The sequence below is a fragment of the Aotus nancymaae genome, unplaced genomic scaffold, assembly GCF_030222135.1.
Source record: "Aotus nancymaae isolate 86718 unplaced genomic scaffold, 86718_ANA_hifiasm-v0.15.2.pri h1tg000064l_1, whole genome shotgun sequence".
NCBI lineage: Eukaryota > Metazoa > Chordata > Mammalia > Primates > Aotidae > Aotus > Aotus nancymaae.
Genome location: NW_026988479.1, coordinates 16,666,210 through 16,690,698, shown reverse-complemented (window position 1 = coordinate 16,690,698; position 24,489 = coordinate 16,666,210). Strand labels below are relative to the sequence as shown.

The following is a 24,489-nucleotide window of genomic DNA, read 5'->3' as shown; positions in this document are numbered from 1 at the left end:
ACTCCGTCTCAAAAAAAAAAAAAAAAAAAAAAAAAAAAAAAAAAATCTGGGTAGAATTGGAGACTGAATCAAGGACAGGCTTAATAACAGAGAGCAAAAGAGGGTGGGACAAGGAGAGGGACAAAGATGGATTGTGAGGCTGAGTTGGAGTGGGGCAGGGACAGTGACAAGACAGAGATAAAACTCAGGAGCCACAGAATTAGAGATAGGTCTACGAAATAGACCAGGGTTAGGGTCAGGCTGGCGGAAGGGGACAGAGCACAGAGACCTGAGCCCAAGGAATGGGCAGGGAAAAGGCAGGCTCAGAAAAGGAAGGCTTGGAGAAAGCAGAGGTCGGGGGACGGCATTTCGCACTGCTGAGTCGCTACAAGGCATGTGCACACACATATGAACAGCATATGAACATGCTGCTGGTGGATGGAGAGTCCAGAAGCCTCTGCAGTACCCCTGACCTCTGGTCCCTCATCTCTCTGGCCTGGTTCTCCGCCCCCATTCTTATTCTTAAAGTAGCCTCCACCCAGGGCTGGGACCCCATATGTTAGGACTGGTTAGGGCTCTCTGGGTAGACTGACCAAGGCAGACAGGATGTGGGGGCGGCCAGGGCTGGAGGGACAGGAAGGAAGTCTGAGCAGAGACAATAGGTGGAAGGGGAGGAGGGACTGGGAACAACCAGGATTAGGATGGCAGGCCTGCATACCTCAACTCTGGAAACAAGAGGGAGTGGGGTCTGTAGCTCCTTCCTCCTACCTAAGCGGCCCCTCTCCCCATCTTAGTCCACAGCTGATCTGGCCGCATCGTTGTCCCCTTCTCCACACCTCCCTACCTCACTCTGCCCCTGCAGCGTTCTAGCATCTTGTCCCACGCTTACTCAGTTGGATGTGCAATCAGGCAGGGGCAGAGCTTTGACCCAGACCCAGGATGGGCAGAAGCTGGGGGGCCAACACTAGCATTGACTTGCTGTAAGCCTGGGCAAGCCCCTTCCCCTCTGTGGGTCTCAGTTTCCTCCACTTCAAATGAAGCCCCTCCCCTAAGTAGAGAGCCATTTCTGTTGTTCTGGGAAGGCTCTGCTTCCAGATTGCAAGGCTTTCAGGATCTTTCTTTGGAGGAAGATTGGAGGCTACTGCTCACTGTCCAGGCCCCAGACTTTGGGACAGGGAGGGGGAATCTCAGCCTGAGCCCTCCCTTCACCCTGCCCCTCCCCCCAGCAATGGCCTGAGCCCCCATGGCTGCCCCTCAGGACCTGGACATCGCTGTGTGGCTGGCCACCGTGCACCTGGAGCAGTATGCAGACACGTTCCGACGGCATGGCCTGGCTACAGCGGGTGCAGCCCGGGGCCTGGGCCACGAGGAACTGAAGCAGTTGGGCATCAGCGCCACAGGGCACCGGAAACGCATTCTGCGCCTGCTGCAGACAGGCACCGCAGAGGTCTCCCTGGATCCCAAATCAGATAGTGCCATGGAACCATCCCCCAGCCCAGCCCCCCAAGCCCAGCCCCTCAAGCCCGTGCCGAAGCCCAGGACAGTGTTTGGTGGACTCAGTGGCCCTGCCACCACTCAGAGACCTGGGCTGAGCCCAGCCCTCTGGGGACCAGGAGTGTCCAGGAGCCCAGAGCCCAGCCCAAGGCCCCCTCCTCTCCCTACTTCCTCCTCTGAGCAGTCTTCAGCCCTAAATACTGTGGAGATGATGCCTAATTCCATCTACTTTGGCCTGGACTTAAGAGGCAGGGCACAGGCAGCTCAGGACAAGTGAGTAGTGTTGGCTCCCTGGGGGCTGATGCTGGGGGGAGTGGGGAGGAGGGCATGAAGGGGATGGAGGTGGGGAGCTGGGCATGAAGGCTTGTTCTTCCTCCTCTCTTCCTAAGTAACCAATAGATCTTTCCCTTCAGGGCCCCAGACAGCTCCGAAACCGCTGCCCCCATCCCTGCCCTCAGGCCCACAACAGGCACAGGTAACTGGGTTATCAGGGGTTGCAGGAGAGGGATGGTACCCTCAGGATCTCATACACTCCCAGCGATCTCCTCTTCCCCGTGCGTCCCCCTCTCCTCCTGCCAGTGCACATCATGGATCCTGGTTGCCTGTACTATGGTGTCCAGCCTGTGGGGACTCCAGGGGCCCCCGACAGAAGAGAGGGCAGAGGTGTTTGTCAGGACAGAGCTGAACACAGGTGAGTACTAAGTAGGAAAGTGATGGGAGGGAGGAGCAGCTGAGTCGGTGGTGGCCATGATGTATCCACTTATATAATGGAAAATTGGGAGAAGTGCTTTTCTTTTTCTTTTTTTTTTCTTTTTTTGAGTCAGAGTCTCACTCTGTCACACAGCACACTCCCTGAAGTTTTAAGCAGAATTATTCTGTGTGGGAGGTTTTCCAGGTTTAAATGGTCAGCTGTGCAAGTAGTCCCCAGAATTCTTTGTGATTTTTTGTTTGTTTGTTTGAAATGGAGTGTGTTGCCCAAGCTGGAGTGCAGTGGCATGATCTCGGCTCACTGCAACCTCTGCCTCCTGGGTTCAAGTGATTCTCCTGCCTCAGGCTTCCGAGTAACTAGGATTACAGGTGCATGCCACCACACCCAGCTAATTTTTGTATTTTTAGTAGAGATGGGGTTTCGCCACGTTGGCCATGCTGGTCTCGAACTCCTGACCTCAGGTGATCCTTCCACTTTGGCCTCCCAAAGCACTGGGATTACAGGCATGAGCTACCGTGCCTGGTCAGGAGAAGTGTTTTTCGTTTGTTCGTTCAACAAATATTTATTGAGCAACTATCATATGCTAGATGTAGATGCTTGGCATAGATCAGTGTACACAGAATTCCCTGCCCTTGTGGGGAGATAATCCATTAACAATAAACATAATATGTTAAAAACTATAGAATGTTAAAAGGCGTTAAGTGCCGTGGAAAAAATAAAGCGGAGTAAGAGGGCTGGGGGACTGGCCGACCGCGGTGGCTCACTCTGTAATCCCAGCATTTTGGGAGGCCAAGGCAGGCAGATCATGAGGTCAGGAGTTCAAAACCAACCTGACCAACATGGTGAAACACCAGCTCTACTAAAAATGCAAACATTAGCTGGGTGCGCTGGTGGATGCCTGTAATCCCAGCTACTCGGGAGGCTGAGGCAGGAGAATTGCTTGAACCCGGGAGGTGGAGGTAGTAGTGACTCAGGGAAAAAAAACAACAAAAAAAGAGCTGAGCATGGTGGCTCACACCTGTAATCCCAGAACTTTGGGAGGCCAAGGCAGGTGGATCACAAGGTCAGGAGTTCAAGACCAGTCTGGCCAACATAGTGAAATCCCAGCTCCACTAAAACTACAAAAAAATTAGCTGGGCATAGTGGTAGGCACCTGTAATCCTAGCTACTTAGGAGGCTCAGGCAGGAAAATTGCTTGAATCTGGGAGGTGGAGGTTGCAGTGAACCAAGATAGTGCCACTGCACTCCAGCCTGGGCGACAGAGCAAGACTCTGTCTCAGAAATAAAAAGATTTGGGGAGGGCTGAGGGACAAAATGGATGGACTTCAATTTTTCATTTATAGTTAGCAGAGCATTAAGAAGATGACATTAGATTAAAAACTTGAAGGAGCTGAAGGAGTTAGCCATGAAGATATGTGGGTGAAGAGTGCTCCAGGCAGAGGGAGTGGCTGGAACAGAGGCCTCAAGGCGGGTGGGTGCCCAAGGGAATCCAGAAGCAGTGAGGAGGCCAGGGCAGCTTGGCTGGGGCAGATGGGCCAGGGTGGGAAGAATGGCAGGAAATGAAGTCAGAGAGGTTAAAGAGGCCAGATAAGGGCCTGGCACAGTGGCTCACGCCTGTAATCCCAACACTTTGGGAGGCCGAGGTGGGAGGATCACCTGAGGTCATGAGTTCAGTTCCAGCCTGGTCAACATGGTGAAACCCCGTCTCTACTAAAAATACAAAAAATAGCCAGGAGTGGTGGTGCATGCCTGTAGTCCTAGCTACTAGGGGGAAGCTGAGGCAGGAGAATTGCTTGAATCCGGGAGGCAGAGGTTGCAGTGAGATCATGCCACTGCACTCCAGCCTGGGCAACAGAGTGAGACCCTGTTTCAAAACCAAAACCAAAACAAACAAACAAACGAAAAAACTAAAACAAGAGGCCAGAGAAGGTAAGAGCTTGTAGGGACTTTGGCTTTTACTCTACGTGATATGGGAAGCCATTGGAGGAGTTTTGACTTTATAAAGGGATTCCCCAGGTTGCTGTGTGAAGAGTGGTCTGTATGGGCAAAAGGAGAAGAAGCAGAGAGACCAGTTGGGAGGTTTTTGCAGTAATGGAGGTGAGAGACCTCAGAGTATAGTGTTAGTAGTGGAGATGATGATGAGTGGCTCTATTTTGAAGGCAAACTGTCAATTGGCCTCTCCATTCTTCTGTGAGAAAAAAGAGCAATGACAAATGACTTTGAGGGCTTCCGCTTGAGCTGGTGCTGACCAGTATGGTAGCCATTAGCCACACATTACTACTGGGCCTATGAAACGTGGCTAGTCTCCATTGAGATGCACAATAAATGTAAAACACTTGCTGGATTTCAAAGACAATATGAGAAAAAGCAATACTGAATGAATATAACAAATATAAACATAAATTATCTTAGTAATTTTTATGTTAATTACATACTAAAATGTTAATGTTTAGGATATATTGGGTTAAATAAAATATATTATTAAAATTAATTTCACCTGTTTCTTTTAATTTTTTTAAACGTGGCTACTAGAAAATTTAGAATTACGTACTTGGTTCACATTGACTTCTGCTGGACAGCACTGTCCTGAGCACCTGAAAGTTTCTGGAGCTGCCGTGGTCTGAGATGGGGAAGACTGTGCTAAGGCAGGTGGGAGGTGAGGGTGGATTGGGGGTGCAGTTCTGGACGTGTTGATTGAGGTGTAAGCTATGCCTTCAAGAAGAGGTGAAGAATAGACCACTAAATAGACCAGTCTAGAGTCTGGGGAGAGGTCGGAGCTGGAGACCTAAACTTGGGAGTTGTCAGCACTTAGATGGGTGTGTAGAGCTGTGAGTGGGTCCAGATAGAGAAGAGGACCAAAATCAAAGCCCTCGTGCACTCCCATATCTAGAGGTTTGGGAGAAGAGGAAGAATCTGCAAAACAGACAGAAGAGAAATAGACAGCAAAGCAGAAAGCCAGAAAATGTGATGTCATAGGAGCAAAGTGAAGAAAATAGGAGAAGGGAGAGGCCAGCTATGTCCTATGCGGCTGAGGGGTCTGCTGCTGTGTATGATGGGACTTAGAATTAACCCTCGTAATTGGAGGTGACTGGGGATCTTGACAGGTGTAGTCTCAAAGTAATGGGGTGAAAGCCCAATCAGAGTGGGTTATAAGAGAGAAAAGAAATGTATAGAGAGTGTCTTTTGAGGAATTTTTCTGTAAAGAAGAGAGAGAGTTGGAACAATTGTTACTAGTGGAAGTAGAGCCAAGAAAAGAGTGTTTTATTGGACGCAATGTTACGTAGCTTTGTAGGTGAATAGGAATGATCTGGGAGGGAGGGACAGTTAGTTATGTAGGGGAAAGGACAGTGGGGGGTGTCTAGAGTGATTGTGTAGGTGAGAGAGATAGAGAGAAATAGGATTAAGTGCGCAGAGGAGGATCTGGCTTTAGACAGGGGTGTTTATTATAGTCACAGGAGGAAGACAGAAGATGTGTGTGAAATTGGGTAAACGTGGCACTGGGAGTCTGAGGGATTCTCATCTGATTACTTCAATTTCTCAGTGAAGTAGGAAACACAGAAGTTGGAGTAGCAATTCTCAACCTCACTTGTATCATAGGCTGGGGAACTTTTAAAACTACAAGTGCCTGGGCTCTAATCCCCGAGATTCACATTTAAGTGTCTGGTGCGGAGCCCATGTACTGATATTTTTTAATGTTTCCCAAGTGATTTTGTGCTGTTAGGGTTGAGAACCCCTGGAAAGTGATAGAGAATAATAGAGGATTCTACTCAGGGTAGTTAAGACGACATAAGCAAAGACCTGAAAGATGAGAAAAAGCAACCCAGGGAAGCATGGGAGGAGGCAAGTTCCAGGTAGAGGGAAGAGCATGTGCAAAGGCCCTAAAACAGGAAGGAGAATGTGGCTATAAGCAAGGGCTGGGGCAACACAGGATGAGGTCAGGGGAGTGGCCATGGGCCTCACTGTACAAGTTCTGCAGCCCACTGGAATTTGGGTCTATCCTAAGTGCAAATGGGATGCTATTGAAGGGCTTCCTGCAGGGGAGTAAAATGGTCTCATTTGCAATTTTTTTTTTTTTTTTTTTGAGACAGAGTCTCCCTCTGTCGCCGGGCTGGAGTGCAGTGGCGTGATCTCAGCTCAATGTAACCTCTGCCTCCCGGGTTCAAGTGATTCTCCTGCCTCAGCCTCCTGAGTAGCTGGGATTACAGGCACGCGCCACCACACTCGGCTAATTTTTGTATTTTTAGTAGAGACAGGGTTTCACCGTGTTGGGTCAGGATGGTCTCGATTTCCTGAGCTCATGATCAGCCCGTCTTGGCCTCCCCAAGTGCCGGGATTACAGGCGTGAGCCACCGTGCCGGGCCACTTCATCTCCATTTTTAAAAGAGCACTCTGGTGGCTGTGGGAGAATGATTGTGGGAGGGAGGGCAAGAGTGAAAGCAGGTGGCCAGTTAGGCAATTTGCATCACCCAAGTTGACGGGAACTTGGTCCAGGGAGCAGCCAAGAACTTTTTGGAGAAAGAGCCAAGACATATTGATTAGCCATGGGCAACCATGACAGGGAGCCATTTACACAGCCCTTCCCAAACTTTTCCATCCAAGTCATACTACTGGCACAGGAAATGGGCTGAAATTTTCCCAATAAAAATTCCAAGTATTCTCAGGGAAGCAGCTCCATGATAATCTTTTGGGTTCTGAACCTCCCTATTCTCCTGTTTGACAAGCAGATTCAGGCTGGGCATGGTAGCTCACACCTGTAACCCCAGCAATTTGGGACGCTGAGGTGAGAGGATCACTTGAGCCCAGGAGTTTGAGACCAGCCTGGGCAACATAGCAAGACCTCATCTCTACTAAATATAAAAATTTTTAAATTAGTCAGGTGTGGTGGCCTGTATATGCCTGTAGTCCCAGCTGCTCAGGGTAGGAGGATCCCTTGAGCCCAGAAGTTCAAGGCTGCAGTGAGCCATGATTGCACCACTGCACTCAGCCTGGGCAGCAGAGAGAGAGAGAAAAACCCTGTCTCAAAAGAGGCCAGGCGCAGTGGCTCATGCCTGTAATCTCAGCACTTTAGGAGGCCTAGACAGGTGGATCACCTGAGGTCGGGAATTCAAGACTAGCCTGACCAACATAGAGAAACCCCATCTCTACTAAAAATACAAAATTAGACAGGTGTGGTGGTGCATGCCTGTAATCCCAGCTACTGGGGGGCTGAGGCAGGAGAATCACCTGAACCTGGGAGTCAGAGGTTTCGGTCAGCCAGGATTGCACCATTGCACTCCAGTCTGGACAACAGAGCAAAACAACATCTCAAAAAGAAAAAAAAAAAGAAAAGAAAAAAGAAAGAAAGAAAAAGAAAAGCAGATCCAGTACCTGCCAGGCATTCTATTATTAGGTGATATGAGTAGGGTGGAGAAGTTACAACGAGGGTATCCAGGGTACTTGTCTAATGTGTGTCCCTCCCCGTCTTGGCCCCCACAAGGTTCAGCAGGCAGGATCTGGAGGCACGGGAGGATGCTGGCTATGCCAGCCTTGAGCTACCTGGAGACTCCACCCTCTCACCGCCCACCCTGGACACAGAGGAGACCAGTGATGATCTCATTTCACCCTATGCCAGCTTCTCCTTCACAGCAGACCGCCCCATGCCCCTGCTCAGTGGCTGGCTAGACAAGCTCTCCCCTCAGGGGTGGGTGCTGGGAGGGGAAGGGAGGGAGAAGTGAGAGGCTGGGAGGTGGTTGCAGGGGACAGGCCCCAGGTGCCTCCAGACCCTATGATCTCCATAACCCTGTGCAACCCCAGATACTGATCTTGGCTCCTTCCTTTCTCAGAAACTATGTCTTCCAGAGACGCTTTGTGCAGTTCAACGGGAGGAGTCTGATGTACTTTGGCAGTGACAAGGTGGGGAGGCTGGGAGATGTGACATGGAGTTGAGGGAGAGGGAGGGCTGAGAGGGGCTCAGAATTGGAAGGAGGGAAGCCCGTGGTGGGGAGGTGGTGACTGCATGACTGATGTCAGCATTTAAAGTAGCTGGCTTAGCAGCTGTACCCACTGCTTGTGGATTGAATGCCAATCTCATAAAAGCTGGTGCAGGACCCAGGGGTTAGCACACATGGCTCAGTTCCTGTCCTCATGGGTTATTGAGCTGTCTCTCCAGGATCCCTTCCCTAAGGGTGTGATCCCACTGACTGCCATTGAGATGACCCGCAGCAGCAAGGACAACAAGTTTCAGGTCATCACCTGCCAGAGGGTGTTCGTGTTCCGCACAGAGAGCGAGGGTGAGGCCACAGCCCCCTGGGCCAGGGCAGGAGGGAGGGAGGGAGGCTGTGTGAGCAGTAGCCTCTGACCTGCCTCTCCATCCCCACCAGCTCAGCGGGACACCTGGTGCTCCACGTTGCAGTCCTGCCTGAAGGAACAGCGCCTCCTGGGCCACCCCCGGCCCCCGCAGCCACCTCGACCCCTCCGCACTGGCATGCTGGAGCTTCGTGGACACAAGGCCAAGGTGTTTGCTGCCTTGAGCCCTGGAGAGCTGGCACTGTACAAGAGTGAGCAGGTGACGAGAGTTGGGCCAGGGCTGAGGGGCCTGAACTCGTCCCTTCTGGGACTTCATGATACCCACCCTGACCCCACCAGGCCTTCTCTCTGGGCATTGGGATCTGCTTCATCGAACTGCAGGGCTGCAGCGTCCGGGAGACCAAGAGTAGAAGCTTTGACCTGCTCACACCCCATCGCTGCTTCAGGTGGGGCCTGGACCAGTGGGAGGCAAGGCTGGGGGATGTTTGGGGGAGGACTTTTAGGGGTGCAGAGGACTGGAGGCCTCCTCAGTAGGATGTCAGTGTGCAGGGATGGCAGTCCAGTGAACTGGGTCAAGATGTCAGAAAGGTCTGGGCTGCCCCAGGTGTGGCCTCTGGTGGCTCCTGCAGGAAGGGCCAGGGGATGGGACATGGCAGCGAGGTCCGAGCCCACGAACTGGCTGTCCACCCCTCAGCTTCACGGCCGAGTCCGGGGGTGCTCGGCAGAGCTGGGCGGCCGCTCTGCAGGAGGCAGTAACCGAGACACTGTCTGACTACGAGGTGGCTGAGAAGATCTGGTCTAATCGGGCCAACCGGCACTGTGCGGACTGTGGGGCCTCTCGACCAGACTGGGCTGCTGTCAATTTGGGGGTGGTCATCTGCAAGCAGTGTGCAGGTGAGGATTGGCGTCAAGGCCCTGTGGGGAACAGGAAGGGCTGGGACTGGAGGGCCCAGGGCACCCATGCCTTGTGCCCCTCCCACCCTCACACACCCTCACAGGTCAGCACCGGGCCCTGGGTTCTGGGATCTCCAAGGTGCAGAGCCTGAAGTTGGACACGAGTGTCTGGAGTAATGAGATAGTGCAGGTGAGGGGATGGAAGAGGGGGATGGTGGGAGGGGTGGAAGGGAGCATCCAGAGGCAGTCCTTGGGCCAGGCTGGGGACAGGAATGGAACATCTGAGGACCCTTGAGTTCCTGTCAGCTGCCTTTGCCCCTTGTCATCCCACAGTTGTTCATTGTCCTGGGAAATAATCGTGCCAACCGCTTCTGGGCAGGGAGCCTACCCCCAGGTGAGGGACTGCATCCAGATGCCACCCCTGGCCCCCGGGGAGAGTTCATCTCCCGAAAGTACCGGCTGGGTCTCTTCCGGAGGCCCCACCCTCAGTACCCAGATCATAGCCAGCTTCTCCAGGTAGGAGTGACAGAGCGGGACTGATCTGGGGTGGGGGTGGGGGGTCAGGAAATACTCTCTGAGTTGGAATGCCGAGATTTGAGTGGTGGGGCTGTTTTTAGCAGTCATACAACTGTCCCCGGGGCTCTCAGGTTGGCTTTTGGGGCTGACAGAGGCCCTTCCCTCCCTGCAGGCACTGTGTGCAGCTGTGGCAGGACCCAACCTGCTGAAGAACATGACCCAGCTCCTCTGCGTTGAGGCCTTCGAGGGCGAGGAGCCCTGGTCCCCCCCAGCCCTTGATGGCAGCTGCCCTAGCCTCTTGCCCCCAGGTCATCCCCCCAAGTGCTTCCTCTCTCCCCACTCCCAGGAATTCTCTGATCCAACCTGTGATTCAGTTCTTTCAGGGGGCCTCAATTAGCCAATCAGAGTGGCCCAGCCTGGGCAGTTTCCTAAACTCTCAGATCCACCAGGGCCTATTTCCTGTTGTCATGCGATAGCTGATGATGGTCATGGCTGGGGAGGGTCTGCGTCTTCCAGGTGCTAGTGCTGGTCCACCCTGACAGGCTGACCCATAGGTCAGGACTCGTCTCCCTGGAGACAGTCTGATCTCAAAGAAGTGATCAGCTTAGTGACACTCATCTCCATTGGTCAGGCCAGCCAGGCTGAGACCCTTACAGGATGGCACATGCAATTTGAGGTGCCCACCCAGAGCTAACAGCCTGGTTGGTGGCTGGTGGGGAGAGGCAGTGGGCAGGGGCTGGGCCAGAGGCCTCCCCGTCTCATTACCTCCTGCCTCTCTCCTTTTCAGTCTGGGTGGTGAGGGATCCACCTCCTTTGAGTTCTACTTGGCTGTGCTTCCGGTGGAGTCAGGTCCCACTGTCTTCCTCCATTTCATCCCTTCCCCAGAGGGGCTCAGGTGATCCCATTGCACTTGGTTCAGCTGACTACTTCCCCTTCCCCTTGCAGACCCCTCCCCTGGTGTGTACAATGAAGTGGTGGTGCCTGCCACTTACAGCGGCTTCCTGTACTGCAGTCCCATCAGCAACAAAGCTGGACCCTCACCCCCTCGCAGGGGCCGGGATGGTGAGGGGGAGCCAAGGGATGGGAAGATACAGGGACAGAAAGTGGATGGGTTTGAGTTTACTGTAGAGGGACAAGGAGGAGAGGGCTGGATTGGAAAGCGGGGCCATGCCTAGGAGTGGGATGGGGTCCTTGGGGTGAGAGAGGAACCATGCCAGGTGGCAGCACTGAGTGATAGTTCAGAGCATCTGTTCTGAAGTTAGACTGTCGGGGTCAAATCCCAGCTCTGCTACTTCCTATGTGTCTTGGGCAAGCTACTGAAACTGAGCCTCAGTTTCCCCATCTGCAAAACAGGACTAAGTATAACACCTCATAGGCTTATTGTGAAGATGACTGGGATCATACATAGGCAGAGGGCTTGGCACAGAATAAATATCTGGTAAATGGGAACTATGAAGGGGTGGGCCCAGAGGTCTGCTGCCCCCTGACTATCTCTCTCTGCCTCAGCTCCCCCCCGCCTATGGTGTGTGCTGGGAGCAGCTCTGGAAATGTTTGCATCAGAAAACAGCCCTGAACCCCTCAGCCTCATACAGCCCCAGGATGTTGTATGTCTGGGTGTGAGCCCCCCACCCACTGACCCAGGTGACCTTGACAGGTAACAGCCCCCCCCCCGCCCCGTGCTCACCGAGCTTCCCCTTTTCTCTTTCCAACCTCCAGCCTGACAGCCTCCCTCATTGGCCCCATTTGCCTCCCTGACCTCATCTTCTCTCCAGGTTCCCCTTTTCCTTTGAACTCATCCTCACTGGGGGGAGGATCCAGCATTTTGGCACAGATGGAGCTGACAGTCTGGAGGCCTGGACTAGTGCTGTGGGCAAGGTGAGACAGGAGAGCCCCCTCGGCAGCAGCTCATGACTTCCTTGTCCCCACATGCTCCCGTCTTCTCCTCTCTTATTCCTACAGCCACTTCTTCCACTAACAGCCAAGGGTGACTGAGCGCCTATTCTGTGCCAGGCCCTGTGTTAAGCATTGCCCACTTGGTATCTCATTTAATTTTCACAACCCTCAGAGGTAAGATTTTACATATAAGGAAACTAAGTCTTAGAGTTTACGAATTCACTTGGTTAAGGTCACAGAGCTAGGAGGCAGCAGAGCACAGGACTAAAAATCAGGCCTCTGCAAAGCTCATGCCCGAAACCTCACTGTGCCATAGCCTCTTCCCACGCAGAAGCTACCTCTGATTCCCACTAGCCACCCTCTGCTCCGGTTTTCCAGCAGGCCCAGAGACAAAGCTACCTTCCTATTTCCCAGCTTCTCCATTCTTAGATAAGTCCATATGTCCCTCCTGTATGCCATTCCCAGAATTGAAAGTTCAGGCCCTGGAGTCAGACATCCTAGGATTTGAATCTCACAACTCTCAGCCTTGTGAGCTTTTCCACATCTGTAGAGTGGGCGTAAAAGACTCACCCCCTAGGGTTGAGGATTAAATGACATGTGAGGCCCACACACAGCAAGCCCTCAGTATGTGGGCGTTGAAATAATAATGATGGTAGTGACGATGACGATGATGATGACAATCCCTCCCATCCTAAGACAGCTTTTCCCTAAGCTCTGTTCCATCTTCAACTTTTCACCCTGGTGCCTTCCTTGCCCTCCTGGGAATGCATCAGAAAGTCGAGTGCAGCCTGCAGTTCCCCTTTGACCCCTTACAGTTGCCCTCCTCTGCCCATGCCCTCCTGAACTGCTACCCTGCAGGTCACCAGTGCCTTCCCATTTCCAAAGGCCAAGGCTGCCTCCCGGCCTCACCAGGTCATCTCTGCAGCATCTGGCGCTCCTCTATGGGAAATGCTCTACTGCTCTGGCTTTTGACCCCCCCTCTCCCAGGCCTCCTACAACTCCTCACACTAACACGTTGTCTCCATATCTTTTCAGGGCTCTGTCGTGGCCCTCCCAATCAGGTTTAAGTCTCTTCTCATTATTATCTACACTTTCCAAAAAGCTATCCCATCCTTTAAGGCAGTGCTACCCGGAGGGTGCTGTGAAGACTGTCACACCATAATAGTCCATGGACTATGTGTTATGGTCCATGACAGGATAAGCACAGAAATTGAGAGTAAGCATTTAGAATATTTTATAGCAATTTGACAGAGTAATTTTATGTGTTGAATCTAATCATTAAAAAAAAAAAAGGCTTGGGCCAGGTGCGGTGCCTGTAAATCCCAGCACTTTGGGAGGCTGAGGCTGGGGAGCACCAGGAGTTTGAGACCAGCCTGGGCAACATAGTGGGACCCTGTCTCTACAAAAAAATTAAAGAATTAGCTCACCTGTAGTCCCAGCTACTGGGGAGGCTGAGGTGGGAGGATTGCTTGAGCCCCAGAAGTTGAGCCTACAGTGAGCTGTGTCATGCCACTGTACTCCAGCCTGAAAAAGTGAGGCCCTGTCTCAAAAAAAGGGAGTGGGGTTGTCTGTCTTAATTTTTTAATCTAGATTTTCTAGCAATTCACTTTTATTATTATTATTATTTTGAGATGGAGTTTCGCTCTTCTCACCTAGGCTGGAGTGCAGTGGCAAGATCTCGGCTCACTGCAACTTCCGTCTCTCGGATTCAAGTGATTCTCCTGCCTCAGCCTCCTGAGTACCTGGGACTACAGGTGCATACCATCATGCCCAACTAATTTTTGTATTTTTGGTAGAGACAGGGTTTCACCATGCTGGCCAGGCTGGTCTCGAACTCCTGACTTCAGGTGATCTGCCTGCCTCAACCTCCCAAAGTGCTGAAATTACAGGCTTGAGCCACCAAGCTTGGCCACTTTTACTATTTTTAATGAAAGTACAGTATTAGCTGGGTGTGGTGGCTCATGCCTGTAACCCCAATTTTTTGGGAGGCCAAGGCGGGTGGTTCACCTGAGGTCAGGAGTTTGAGACCAGCCTGGCCAACATAGTGAAACCCCGTCTCTACCAAAAATATAAAAATTTAGCCAGGTGTGGTAGTGGGCACCTGTAGTCCCAGCTACTCTGGAGGCTGAGGCAGGATAATCACTTGAACCCAGGAGGCAGAGGTTGCAGTGAGCCGAAATCACACTACTGCACTCCACCCTGGGCGAGAAGAGCAGAACTCCATTTCAAATAAAAGGAAGAAAGAAAGTACAGTATTGGTTAGTGACACCGTGGGACTTTAAAAAGGAAAAAGGAAGAAAACCCTGGTCCTTTACTGCAGGTAGTTTGAGAAGCACTGCTTTACAATCCTTTCTTCCATGAAGCTTCTCCCCAGCCCACTGGGGTGGTGAGATTTCCCAGGGCATCATAAGTCTTCAGGTGTAGTATTTTGGCTATAAAGAAGGAGTATGGCTTTTTGGTTGGGTGCAGTGGCTCAACTCTGTAATCCCAGCACTTTGGGAGGCCAAGACAGGAGTTTGAGACCAGTCTGGGCAACATGGCAAAATCACATCTCTACAAAAAAAAGCCAGGTGTGGTGGCATGCTCCTGTAGTCCAGCTACTCAGAAGGCTGAGGTGGGAAGATCACCTAAGCTGGGGGAGGTCGAGGCTGCAGTGAGCCATGATCACGGCACTGCACAAGAATGAGTTTTCTTTCTTACACCCACACCTCAATTAAGGGTACAAAGCTGCCACATGGGGGTCTTCTCTATGTTGGGGAGAGTAAACTGAATTGAATTGAATTTCTTTCCTGTCTTTCTCCATCCATCTCATGTCTCCTCCTTGGCTCTCTCCTTTGCTCTCTCCCATCCCTTTTCATTCCTGTTTTTCTTCTGCTTTCTCTTCGTATTTTTCTATGTTTTTCCCTATCCTGGTCACTCTCATTTCTCTCCCCTACTCCTTGTCTCTTTCCCCATCCTCCTCTCTCCTGTCCTCCCCTTGCCTCTACAGTGGTTTTCCCCGCTGAGCTGCCACCAGCTGCTGGGCCCAGGGCTGCTGCGGCTGGGCCGCCTATGGTTGCGGTCCCCTTCCCATACAGCCCCAGCCCCTGGTCTCTGGCTGTCAGGGTTCGGCCTCCTTCGTGGTGATCACCTCTTCCTGTGCTCAGCGCCGGGCCCTGGCCCCCCAGCCCCTGAGGACATGGTGCATCTGCGGCGGCTACAGGAGATCAGTAAGTGGGGAGGGTGGAGGGACAGGGATGAAGGGTGGCCATGGGGGTGCATGGGAACAGACCTTTTTTATTTGGAGGTTCTCATAGGAAACAGCAGAACATAGTGGCTTCACGTACGAGCTCTGAAGGGAAACTGCCCAGCTTGAGACCCCACCTCCATCACTTCCTAGCTGTAAATCCCTGGACAAGTTACTTACCTCGCTGTGCCTTAGTTTCCTCATCTCTAAAATAACACCTTCCTCAAAGGGCTGTAGTGAAGTTCAAATAGGGTAATGCATCTAAAACACGCATTGCAGAGCCTGACAGGCATCTTTTAAGTGCTCAATAAATGTTATATGTTATAAATGTTATTAATATTATTATTATTCTTTTGGAGACAGAGTCTCACTCTATCCCCCAGGCTGGAGTGCAAGGGCATGATCTCAACTCACTGCAACCTCCACCTTCCAGGTTCAAGGGATTCTCCTGCCTCAGCCTCCCAAGTAACTGGGATTACAGGCACCTGCCACTACACTGAGCTAATTTTTGTATTTTTGGTAGAGACAGGGTATTATTGTGTTGGCCAGGCTGGTCTCAAATGCCTGACCTCAGGTGATCCACCTGCCTCAGCCTCCCCAAGTGCTGGGATTACAGGAGTGAGCCACTGTGCCCGGCCTGTAAATGTTATTATTATTTGGAGACATTTGCTGGTTGGGTCCTGGGAGAGGGATCTGGGTACCTTCACTGCTTTCCTTTCTCTTAAAAGAGGAACAATGTAAGATAATATTTTAGGACTTTGGAAACAAGAGACCTGGGTTTGAGCTCAGCCTTGCCATTTTATAGCAAGTAATCTGGGGCACGTTACTCAACCTTTCTGAGCTTAATGTGTCACCTGTAAAATAGGAATAATAGTACATAACTCATAGGATTCAATTGAACATTTTTTGTAATGCTCCTAGCCTGGCATCTATGTACCTTAAGCATTTAATTAATAATAGTCTCTATGGTGAAGATGGAAATGATGAAAATGTCCACTAATTCTCCTCCCAGGTGTGGTTTCTGCAGCTGACACCCCAGACAAGAAAGAGCATTTGGTCCTGGTGGAGACAGGAAGGTAAACGTTGCCCCTGCCCTTGACCTGGGGCTCCCCTTCCTGGAGCTGAGCCCACACTCTGCAACCTGGTCTGCTGGACCATTGCCCACTTCCTCAAAGTTGCTTCCCCTGCTCCAGGATGAGCTGAGTTGGGTGTTGCTGCCCTCTGCTGGTGGCTCTGGGAGATCTGGTCCCCATGCACCTGGGCCTCTCAGGAGCTGGCTCTGATTCAGGCATTTTGGGTCTCAGGACCCTGTATCTGCAGGGAGAGGGCCGACTGGACTTCTCGGCATGGAACGCAGCCATTGGGGGCGCAGCTGGTGGGGGCGGCACTGGGCTGCAGGAGCAGCAGATGAGCCGGGGTGACATCCCCATCATCGTGGATTCTTGCATCAGTTTTGTTACCCAGCATGGTGAGTGGGCACTGGCTGATACTGAACCAATGGGGGTGGGGGATGGGAGGATGCGGGGGTGGAGAATGTGGGCACAGCCAGGGTGGAGGATGAATTGCCTGGAAGAGCTTTGCCTCTAGAGACTGCTGCTGGACCCCAGCTGGCCATGACTCTTGGCAGGCTGCTTTGCTTTTCTGAACCTCAGTTACATCATCTGTAAAATGGGGCCAATGGTCCTCATTTTCCAGGATAATTGGTGACAGTAAGACAATGCCTGCCAAGCCTTGAGTACAGGGCCTGGCATTTAGTAAGTGTTCAGAGGTTTCGTCAGAATGTGGAGGGTGAGAGCAGCACTGGAAATGTGACTGAGGAAACGGAGCCATGGCAAATAGCAAGCAGCTGTGAGGTGAGAGCTGAGCTGCACAGCACACTCCCTGAAGTTTTAAGCAGAATTATTCTGTATGGGAGGCTTTTCAGGTTTAAATGGTCAGCTGTGCAAGTGGTCCCCAGAATTCTTTGTGTGTGTTCTTTTTTTTTTTTTTGAGATGGAATCTTGCTCTGTCACCTAAGCTGGAGTTCAGTGGCATGATCTTGCCTCACTGCAACCTCTGCCTCTTGGGTTCAAGTGATTCTCCTGCCTCAGCCTCCCAAGTAGCTGGCATTACAGGTGTGACCTACCACACTTGGATAATTTTTGTATTTTTAGTAAAGAGGTGGTTTTACCATGTTGGCCAGGCTTGTCTCAAACTCCTGACCTCAGGTGATCCACCTGCCTCGGCCTCCCAAAGTGGTGGTGGGATTACAGGCGTGAGCCACCATGCCTGGCCCTTCGTGAGTTTTTTATCCAGTCTAAGTAAGGACCAAATAGAATCTATCTCCCCTGTGAACTCTCTTTAGAAAGCTGGACTCTTGAGAAGGAAAATTCACAGGAGACTAAGGTGGGCAGTACAGTGATCCCTCAATATCCACAGAGGATTGGTGCCAGGACTCCCGTAGATACCCAAATCCATGGACGCTGTCTCACATAAAATGGCATAGTATTTATTTGAATATCACTTAGGCGCATCCTCCTGTAATTCTTTAAATCATCCCTAGATTACTTGTAATACCTAATACAATGCAGGTGCTATGGAAACAGTTGTTATACTATATCGTTTTATTTTTATTTTGTTGTTGTTATATTGTTATCTAAGGGTTTTTTCCCAAATATTTTTGATGTTGGTTGAAACTGCAGCTGTGGAGCCCATTGATACAGAGGGCTGACTGTAAAGAAAAAAAAACAGCACCTCCACAAACCTACAGATAATTGTTAATCGTCTTGGGCAATGGATAGTCAGTGGCTAGTAACATTTTCCATGCCTTGGCAGTGGCTTTGTTCAGTGACCTCCCCCACTCGCTACATCCTTATTTATTCTCAGCCTGTCTTGTGTTCGAAGGAGGAACTAAGTCAGAGGCTCAATGAAAAAACCCTGGATAAAGAATATGTGGCTGGGCACGGTGGTTCAAGCCTGTAATCCCAGCACTTTGGGAAGCCGAGGCAGGTGGATCACCTGATGTCAGGAGTTTGAGACCAGCCTGGCCAACATGGTGAAACTCCCTCTCTACTAAAATACAAAAATTAGCCGGGCGTGGTGGCAGGTGCCTGTAATCCCAGCTACTCGGGAGGCTGAGGCAGGAGACCTGCTGTGAGCTGAGGTTGCAGTGAGCTGAGATCACACCTCTTCACTCCACCCTGGTCAAAAGAGCAAAACTCCATCTCAAAAAAAAAAGAAAGAAAGAAAGAAAAGAAAAGAAAAGACAGAAAGAATCTGGGTGTTCATCCCCTCCCCTCCAAGTTTTCTGCACCACCACTGTTTAGTCAGCATACATTGGTTGAGCTGCTACCATGTGTCAGATGCTGGGAATAAGGCAGTAAGCCAGGAGGGTCCTAGGAAGTTTATTTATTACCCATCTCTTGGGTTATAAATAAGAAAACAAACAGTCTGTTCTTATTATTTGTGGAGTTATGTTCTGTGTCACTGCAAATATTTAATTAGTGAATACTGAATCACTGTCCTAGGGGAAATACAGGGTTAGGGTCCGGCTAGCCTCTGGTTACAATAACATTTTTGTCAACTGATCAGTATGTATCCTTGTTTTATGTGTTTTCTATTTAAAGACACCTTATTTTATATATACTGTTTGATTTGTTAACACTGAACTCAAGGCCAACAGCACTGTAACTCGTGCCGGAAAAGAAGCTAATCTAACACATGTATTTTTCTCTGTAAGGCATGTCACAGCTTTCTCACACATAGAAACACTAGACAGCATTCCAGCACTACACTTGGGCCATTTTAAACAGCAAAATCACCAACAAAAAGCACAAAATTGTGGCTCTAAATATACCATTAAAAGCATACACTTGTTTAGAGTAAGAACATGCACATGGGGGAGGGGACTCAAATTTTTCTTCACTCTGTTCATCAACGGCGATGAAAATGCCAAAAGTATTGATTTTGAGGTTACAAATAAATTTAACAAGTGGTAGAATGTGCAGATATGGAATCCACAGATAATGAGGATGGACTACAAAGTGATTTTAGACAGTGCTATTTAAAAATAGGATGGTGAGGAGATACAGTGTGATGGGGGTTGTTATGTGTGATAGTGAGGTCAGGAAAGGACTTTCTGAGGGTGAAGACTCCAGCAGAGACCTGAGAATCAAGACTATGGAGGCATAGATCTCCTCCTCTCTGAATCCCATGCCCCTATCAGCTACATACCACATAGGGAGGCCACGGATGGGCCATGGTGGGCGGTGGTAGCCTTTGCACCTTGGTGAGCAGAGACGGCTGGCTCTTCTCAGGGCTACGGCTGGAGGGTGTATACCGGAAAGGGGGCGCTCGTGCCCGCAGCCTGAGACTCCTGGCTGAGTTCCGTCGGGATGCCCGGTCGGTGAAGCTCCGACCAGGGGAGCACTTTGTGGAGGATGTCACCGACACACTCAAACGCTTCTTTCGTGAGCTCGATGACCCTGTGACCTCTGCACGGTTGCTGCCTCGCTGGAGGGAGGCTGCTGGTATTTCCAAGATCCCTGAGAACAAAAGCCCAACTGGGATCTCTGCCCTCCCCGACCAGAATCCATGGTTTGGCAGCCCCCCTCCCCATCACTTCTCACCCTGGGGGATCATCCAGAGACTTGGCTCAAGGGGAGGTGGGAAGCAGGCAGAGACACATCCGTCCTGCGTTTGTGTCTAAAAATCCCTCCCTCCACACCTGGGTCCTCCCCAGCCCTCCTCCATTCCATCCCCAGAGCTGCCCCAGAAGAATCAGCGCCTGGAGAAATATAAAGACGTGATTAGCTGCCTGCCGAGGGTCAACCGCCGCACACTGGCCACCCTCATTGGGCATCTCTATCGGTCAGTATGGCCAGACCTTCCTCATCTCAATCTGACCCCGCAGTTTTGTTCATTCATTCATTCATTCATTTGTTCATTCCACAAACAGTTGTTAAGTGAAGATGTCATAGTGTTAAGGTTCAGAGAATGAATTTGGGGGGTCAGGCAGACCTAGGCTTTAATCTGATGCCATCGTTCTAGCTGTGTGACTTTGGGTAAGTTACTTGTTCTCCCCGGGCCTCAACTTCTTCATTTCTAAAAGGAGGTAATGAATGATGTAATGACTCATATCACCTCATAGGTTATGATAGAGTTAAATGAAGGCCAGGCACGTGATGTCTCACACCTGTAATCCCAGCACTTTGGAAGGCTGAGGTGGGCAGATCACCTGAGGCCAGGAGTTCAAGAGCAGCCTGATCAACATAGTGAAACTCCACCTCTACTAAAAATACAAAAATTAGCCCGGCATGGTGGTGCATACCTGTAATACAGCTACTCAGGAGGCTGAGGCACAAGAATCACTTGAACCCAGGAGGTGGAGGTTGCAGTGAGCCAAGGTTGTACTGCTTCACTCTAGCCTGGGTGACAGAGGGAGACCCTCTCTCAAAAAAAAAGAGAGAGTTAAAATTCACAAAATTCTTAGTATAGTACATGCCAGTACATCTGGCATGTCATAAGCCTTCAGAAATGGTTAGCAATCAATATTATTTTGTTTTATTATGCTATGTCAGGGAAAGGGTTAGATATAAGAAACAAAGATGAATAAGATGCACATCTTCCTTTATCCATCTGTTAGGGAGACAGGCCTTGAGCAATTCTGGGGAGAAACCCTTTCTGTATTGCACTGATTATACTATATTACAGGGGCCAGGTGCGGTGGCTCACACCTGTAATCCCAACACGTTGGGAAGCCAATGCAGGAGGATCACTTGAGCCCAGGAGTTGGAGACCAGCCTGGGTAACATAGCGAGATATCCCATCTCTACAAAAAATAATAATTAATATAAATAAATAAATAATAAATATATATTAAAGGGATTGGTCAACTACAGGCCCATGGGCCAAATCCAGCTTATTGCCTATATTTGTAAATAAAGTTTTGTACATAAAGTGTAAAGCCACACCCATTCACGTTTATATTTTCTATAGCTCCTTTCATGCTGCAACAGCAGAGCTGAGGAGTTACAACAGAGACTGTCTGGCCTGCAAGCCTAAAATGTCTACTATCTGTTCCTTTACATAAAAAGTTTGCTGACCCTTGCCTTATCTGTCTCCCCTAGATGGGGAGGTCCTTAAGGCCAATATTATCTTACTGCCTTATCCCAAGCACTTAGCCCAGGCATACAATAGGGACTCAATACGTGTTTGCTGAATGAATGGCTACATTGATGAAGACCCTGGCACCCCTCTGCAGGGTGCAGAAATGTGCAGCTCTAAACCAGATGTGCACACGGAACCTGGCTCTGCTGTTTGCGCCCAGCGTGTTCCAGACAGATGGGCGGGGGGAGCACGAGGTGCGGGTGCTGCAGGAGCTCATCGATGGCTACATCTCTGTATTTGATGTAAGCTTTCCTGACCCCTAACCCACAACCCCTCTCCCCTACCCTTGCAGGACCTAGAGACTCTGATCCTGCTCACCCCAACAAACCCCCAGCTGAGGCCTCTGGTGGCCCACTACACCAGGAACCACCTCCCAGAGCCCTGGGCCTTTTTCTCCCACAACCTAATTTCCAACATCTTCACCCCCTTGGTTCTTAGCTCTTCTGGCCTCCAACCCTCTTAAACAGGTCCTCCTTGGCCTTGAGATCTTCCCTGCAGATCTTCTCCCAGCACCCCAACACTCTTTTGGCTCTTTCACAGATTGATTCTGACCAGGTAGCTCAGATTGACTTGGAGGTCAGTCTTATCACCACCTGGAAGGATGTGCAGGTAATTCATCCTGACCTTAGTCTCCTGAATGGGGCAAGAGGAGACATCAGGACAGGAAGCTGACCATCTTCCAAGTTGAGGAAGTTTCCTTTCCAGCCTGTCCTTCTGGACACTAGCACTCAGTTCTCTGAGAGACAGGGGAAACCCAACGAGAGAAGTGCTTTGGGGAGTGGGGTTTGGTTAGGGTTTGTTCCATTTGTTCCACCATGAGGATTCTTCCTGGTGATGATCTTGGCACTGGATAGTTGGTTTTGGTGTACTGTGGGAGCATCAGGCAAGACCTTACTTCTAAGTGTAAGAGATCCAAGGAGGAGTTAGTAAAGTCAGACAAAGCATGGAGAATAATAATAATACATAGTCAGGATGGCCGAGCGGTCTAAAGAATAATAATAATAAATCTAATAGCAAACATAGCTGAGGACTTATTATCTTCCAAGTACCTCTAATCTCATATTAGTATCATACAACTCCATGAAGTAGGTAGTCTTATTTTTTTCAAATAAAGAAACTGAGGCTCAGAGGGTCATTTATTCAAGGTCATTCTATAGCAAGTGGCAGAGCCCAGGCAGTCTGATTCCACATCTGTCTTCCCAGTCACTCTGATGCCTTGGGAAGCACATATGCAGCCTAAAAATGCAGTTCTGTCACTCCCAGAGTTCTCCCTTTTAAGGGCCTGAGTGACATTGGGGTTGGGAGGAGACCTTTGTTGGAAGAGGCGCTTAGGAGGCAACCAGAGGAATCTTCTGACTTTGATTTCTTTTGTATCCTCTTTTGTCCTTCTGACTTTTTACCCCTCCCCTTAGCTGTCCCAGGCTGGAGACCTCATCATGGAAGTTTATATAGAGCAGCAGCTCCCAGACAACTGTGTCACCCTGAAGGTTGGTCCTGAGGGGACTGGAGGGGAGATAAGAGGATAGTGAGGTACCAGGGGCAATGACCTAACCAGCATGGGTTTTCTGCTCTTGCCCTGACCCCAGGTGTCCCCAACCCTGACTGCTGAGGAGCTGACTAACCAGGTACTGGAGATGCGGGGGACAGCAGCTGGGATGGACTTGTGGTTGACTTTTGAGATTCGAGAGCATGGGGAGCTGGGTGAGTATGACCATGCCTGTGTGTTCATGCATGTGTATGTGCGTGTGTGTGGTTGTATGGTCAAGGTCATCAAAGACGTCATGTTACCAAATACAGTAGACTTATCCACTCATCCATGTAAGGGGACGTTCAACACAGTTGACTCACCCCCTCTTTCTCAGTATTCTTCCATCTTGGCCTTAGTGACCGCCATAAGCTCGTAGCTTACCTTCTACCTCAAAAGAGGCTTCTCTTCCTCTTTTGCCCAGACTCCAAATGTTGGAGACACCCACAACTCAATTCTGGGCCCTTCTCTCTTATTTATCTACATTTCTCCTTGGATGAACGAATCCATTCCCATGGCTTTAAATGCCATTAGTAAGCTGACACCCAAATTTATATCTCTGGCCCACATCTCTCCTCTCAGCTCCAGACCCACATATCCAAATGCCTACTCAACACCTCCACTTCTGACAAGCAACTCAAATTTAAAACATCTAAGACCAATTTAGATGATTTCTAGCCCCCTTTCCTAAGAAAAAGCCTAGGCCATTCTCCAGTTTTTCCGAACCCAGTAAATGGCACCACAATTCACCCAGTGATTAAGGCCAGAAACCTGGCAGTCCTCTGGGACGCCTCCCTTTGCATCATCTTCATACTCAACTCACCAGCTAGTCTTGTCGACTCCGTTAGAATCGGTCACTTCTCTCCATCTCCACTGCTACCACCATCCTAGTCAAAGTCACCATCATCTTTTTGTCTCCAACAGTAACCACTAAAATGTGTGGCCCCAGAAAGAGTATGGCTGGACAGTGTTCCATTCTTGCGTCTTTACAACCCATTTCCACGCAGCAGCCAAATGAACATTTCAAGCATAAACCAACTCATATCATTCCTATGGTTAAAACCCTTCAAAGGCTTCCCATTGAACTTAAAGTATCATTCCAGTCCTTACAATGGCCTACACCGCCCTGAATGTCTGGCCCCTGTGTCCTCCACGCCTCATCTCACATCACCTGTTCTTCTATCTATCCTCTTCACTGTAGCTACATTGAATGTTTAGTTCCCCAAATACATCTCTCCTGATTCAGAGCCTTTGTTCTTGCATCTTGTCATGCTTGAAATCTTCTATCACCCAATCTTAGCATGGTTTGCTCTTCCTAATCCTTCAAATCTCTGAGTCTCATCTTCATGTGCCACTTTTGAAAGGTCTTGCCTGACTACCCTACTTCAGTTGCTGTCCTATTGCTCGCTCAGCTTATTGTTTCTTGCAAAGCAATTATTTGTCTGAAATTATTTTGTCGTCTGTGCACTCACTAGACTGTGTGCTTTGCGAAGGCAGGCCACGTGTATCATGCTCACCACCATATCCCAGGGCCAGCACAGTGCCTGGCATAGAGATGGTGAAAAATAAATATCTGTGGTTGGATAGTTGAATGGACGAATGAATGACTGGTGAGAGTTAGGGGCTTGGTATGCATATTCGGATTGATATATACCCTCACCTTACCCCTTAAGAGCGGCCACTGCATCCCAAGGAAAAAGTCTTAGAACAGGCCCTACAATGGTGCCAGCTCCCAGAGCCCTGCTCAGCCTCCCTGCTCTTGAAAAAAGTCTCCCTGGCCCAGGCTGGCTGCCTCTTCACAGGTGAGCCTCCTTCCTCTGC

At 50.1% G+C, this 24,489-nt stretch overlaps 1 protein-coding gene across 3 annotated transcripts in view; it reads left to right on the top strand.

Moving 5' to 3' along the window:
- ARAP3 (ArfGAP with RhoGAP domain, ankyrin repeat and PH domain 3) overlaps positions 1 to 24,489 on the top strand; it is a 28,310-nt gene that overhangs the window by 644 nt on the left and 3,177 nt on the right. For 2 of the 3 annotated variants that reach the window (XM_012462939.3, XM_012462870.3), the window contains exons 1-25: positions 48 to 1,746; positions 1,887 to 1,948; positions 2,053 to 2,164; positions 7,659 to 7,862; positions 8,005 to 8,074; positions 8,331 to 8,451; positions 8,542 to 8,726; positions 8,807 to 8,913; positions 9,162 to 9,361; positions 9,466 to 9,551; positions 9,695 to 9,877; positions 10,050 to 10,185; positions 10,823 to 10,939; positions 11,384 to 11,531; positions 11,650 to 11,752; positions 14,760 to 14,979; positions 16,009 to 16,072; positions 16,301 to 16,464; positions 19,292 to 19,504; positions 19,739 to 19,844; positions 21,238 to 21,385; positions 21,684 to 21,752; positions 22,556 to 22,630; positions 22,730 to 22,844; positions 24,342 to 24,470. In XM_012462939.3, the coding sequence (XP_012318362.2) occupies positions 1,223 to 1,746; positions 1,887 to 1,948; positions 2,053 to 2,164; positions 7,659 to 7,862; positions 8,005 to 8,074; positions 8,331 to 8,451; positions 8,542 to 8,726; positions 8,807 to 8,913; positions 9,162 to 9,361; positions 9,466 to 9,551; positions 9,695 to 9,877; positions 10,050 to 10,185; positions 10,823 to 10,939; positions 11,384 to 11,531; positions 11,650 to 11,752; positions 14,760 to 14,979; positions 16,009 to 16,072; positions 16,301 to 16,464; positions 19,292 to 19,504; positions 19,739 to 19,844; positions 21,238 to 21,385; positions 21,684 to 21,752; positions 22,556 to 22,630; positions 22,730 to 22,844; positions 24,342 to 24,470 (3,661 nt within the window). In that variant the 5' untranslated portion in view covers positions 48 to 1,222. Of the gene's footprint in view, positions 1 to 47; positions 1,747 to 1,886; positions 1,949 to 2,052; positions 2,165 to 7,658; positions 7,863 to 8,004; positions 8,075 to 8,330; positions 8,452 to 8,541; positions 8,727 to 8,806; positions 8,914 to 9,161; positions 9,362 to 9,465; positions 9,552 to 9,694; positions 9,878 to 10,049; positions 10,186 to 10,822; positions 10,940 to 11,383; positions 11,532 to 11,649; positions 11,753 to 14,759; positions 14,980 to 16,008; positions 16,073 to 16,300; positions 16,465 to 19,291; positions 19,505 to 19,738; positions 19,845 to 21,237; positions 21,386 to 21,683; positions 21,753 to 22,555; positions 22,631 to 22,729; positions 22,845 to 24,341; positions 24,471 to 24,489 lie in introns of those variants that run through there. The other variant, XM_021677469.2, reaches the window with a different exon arrangement.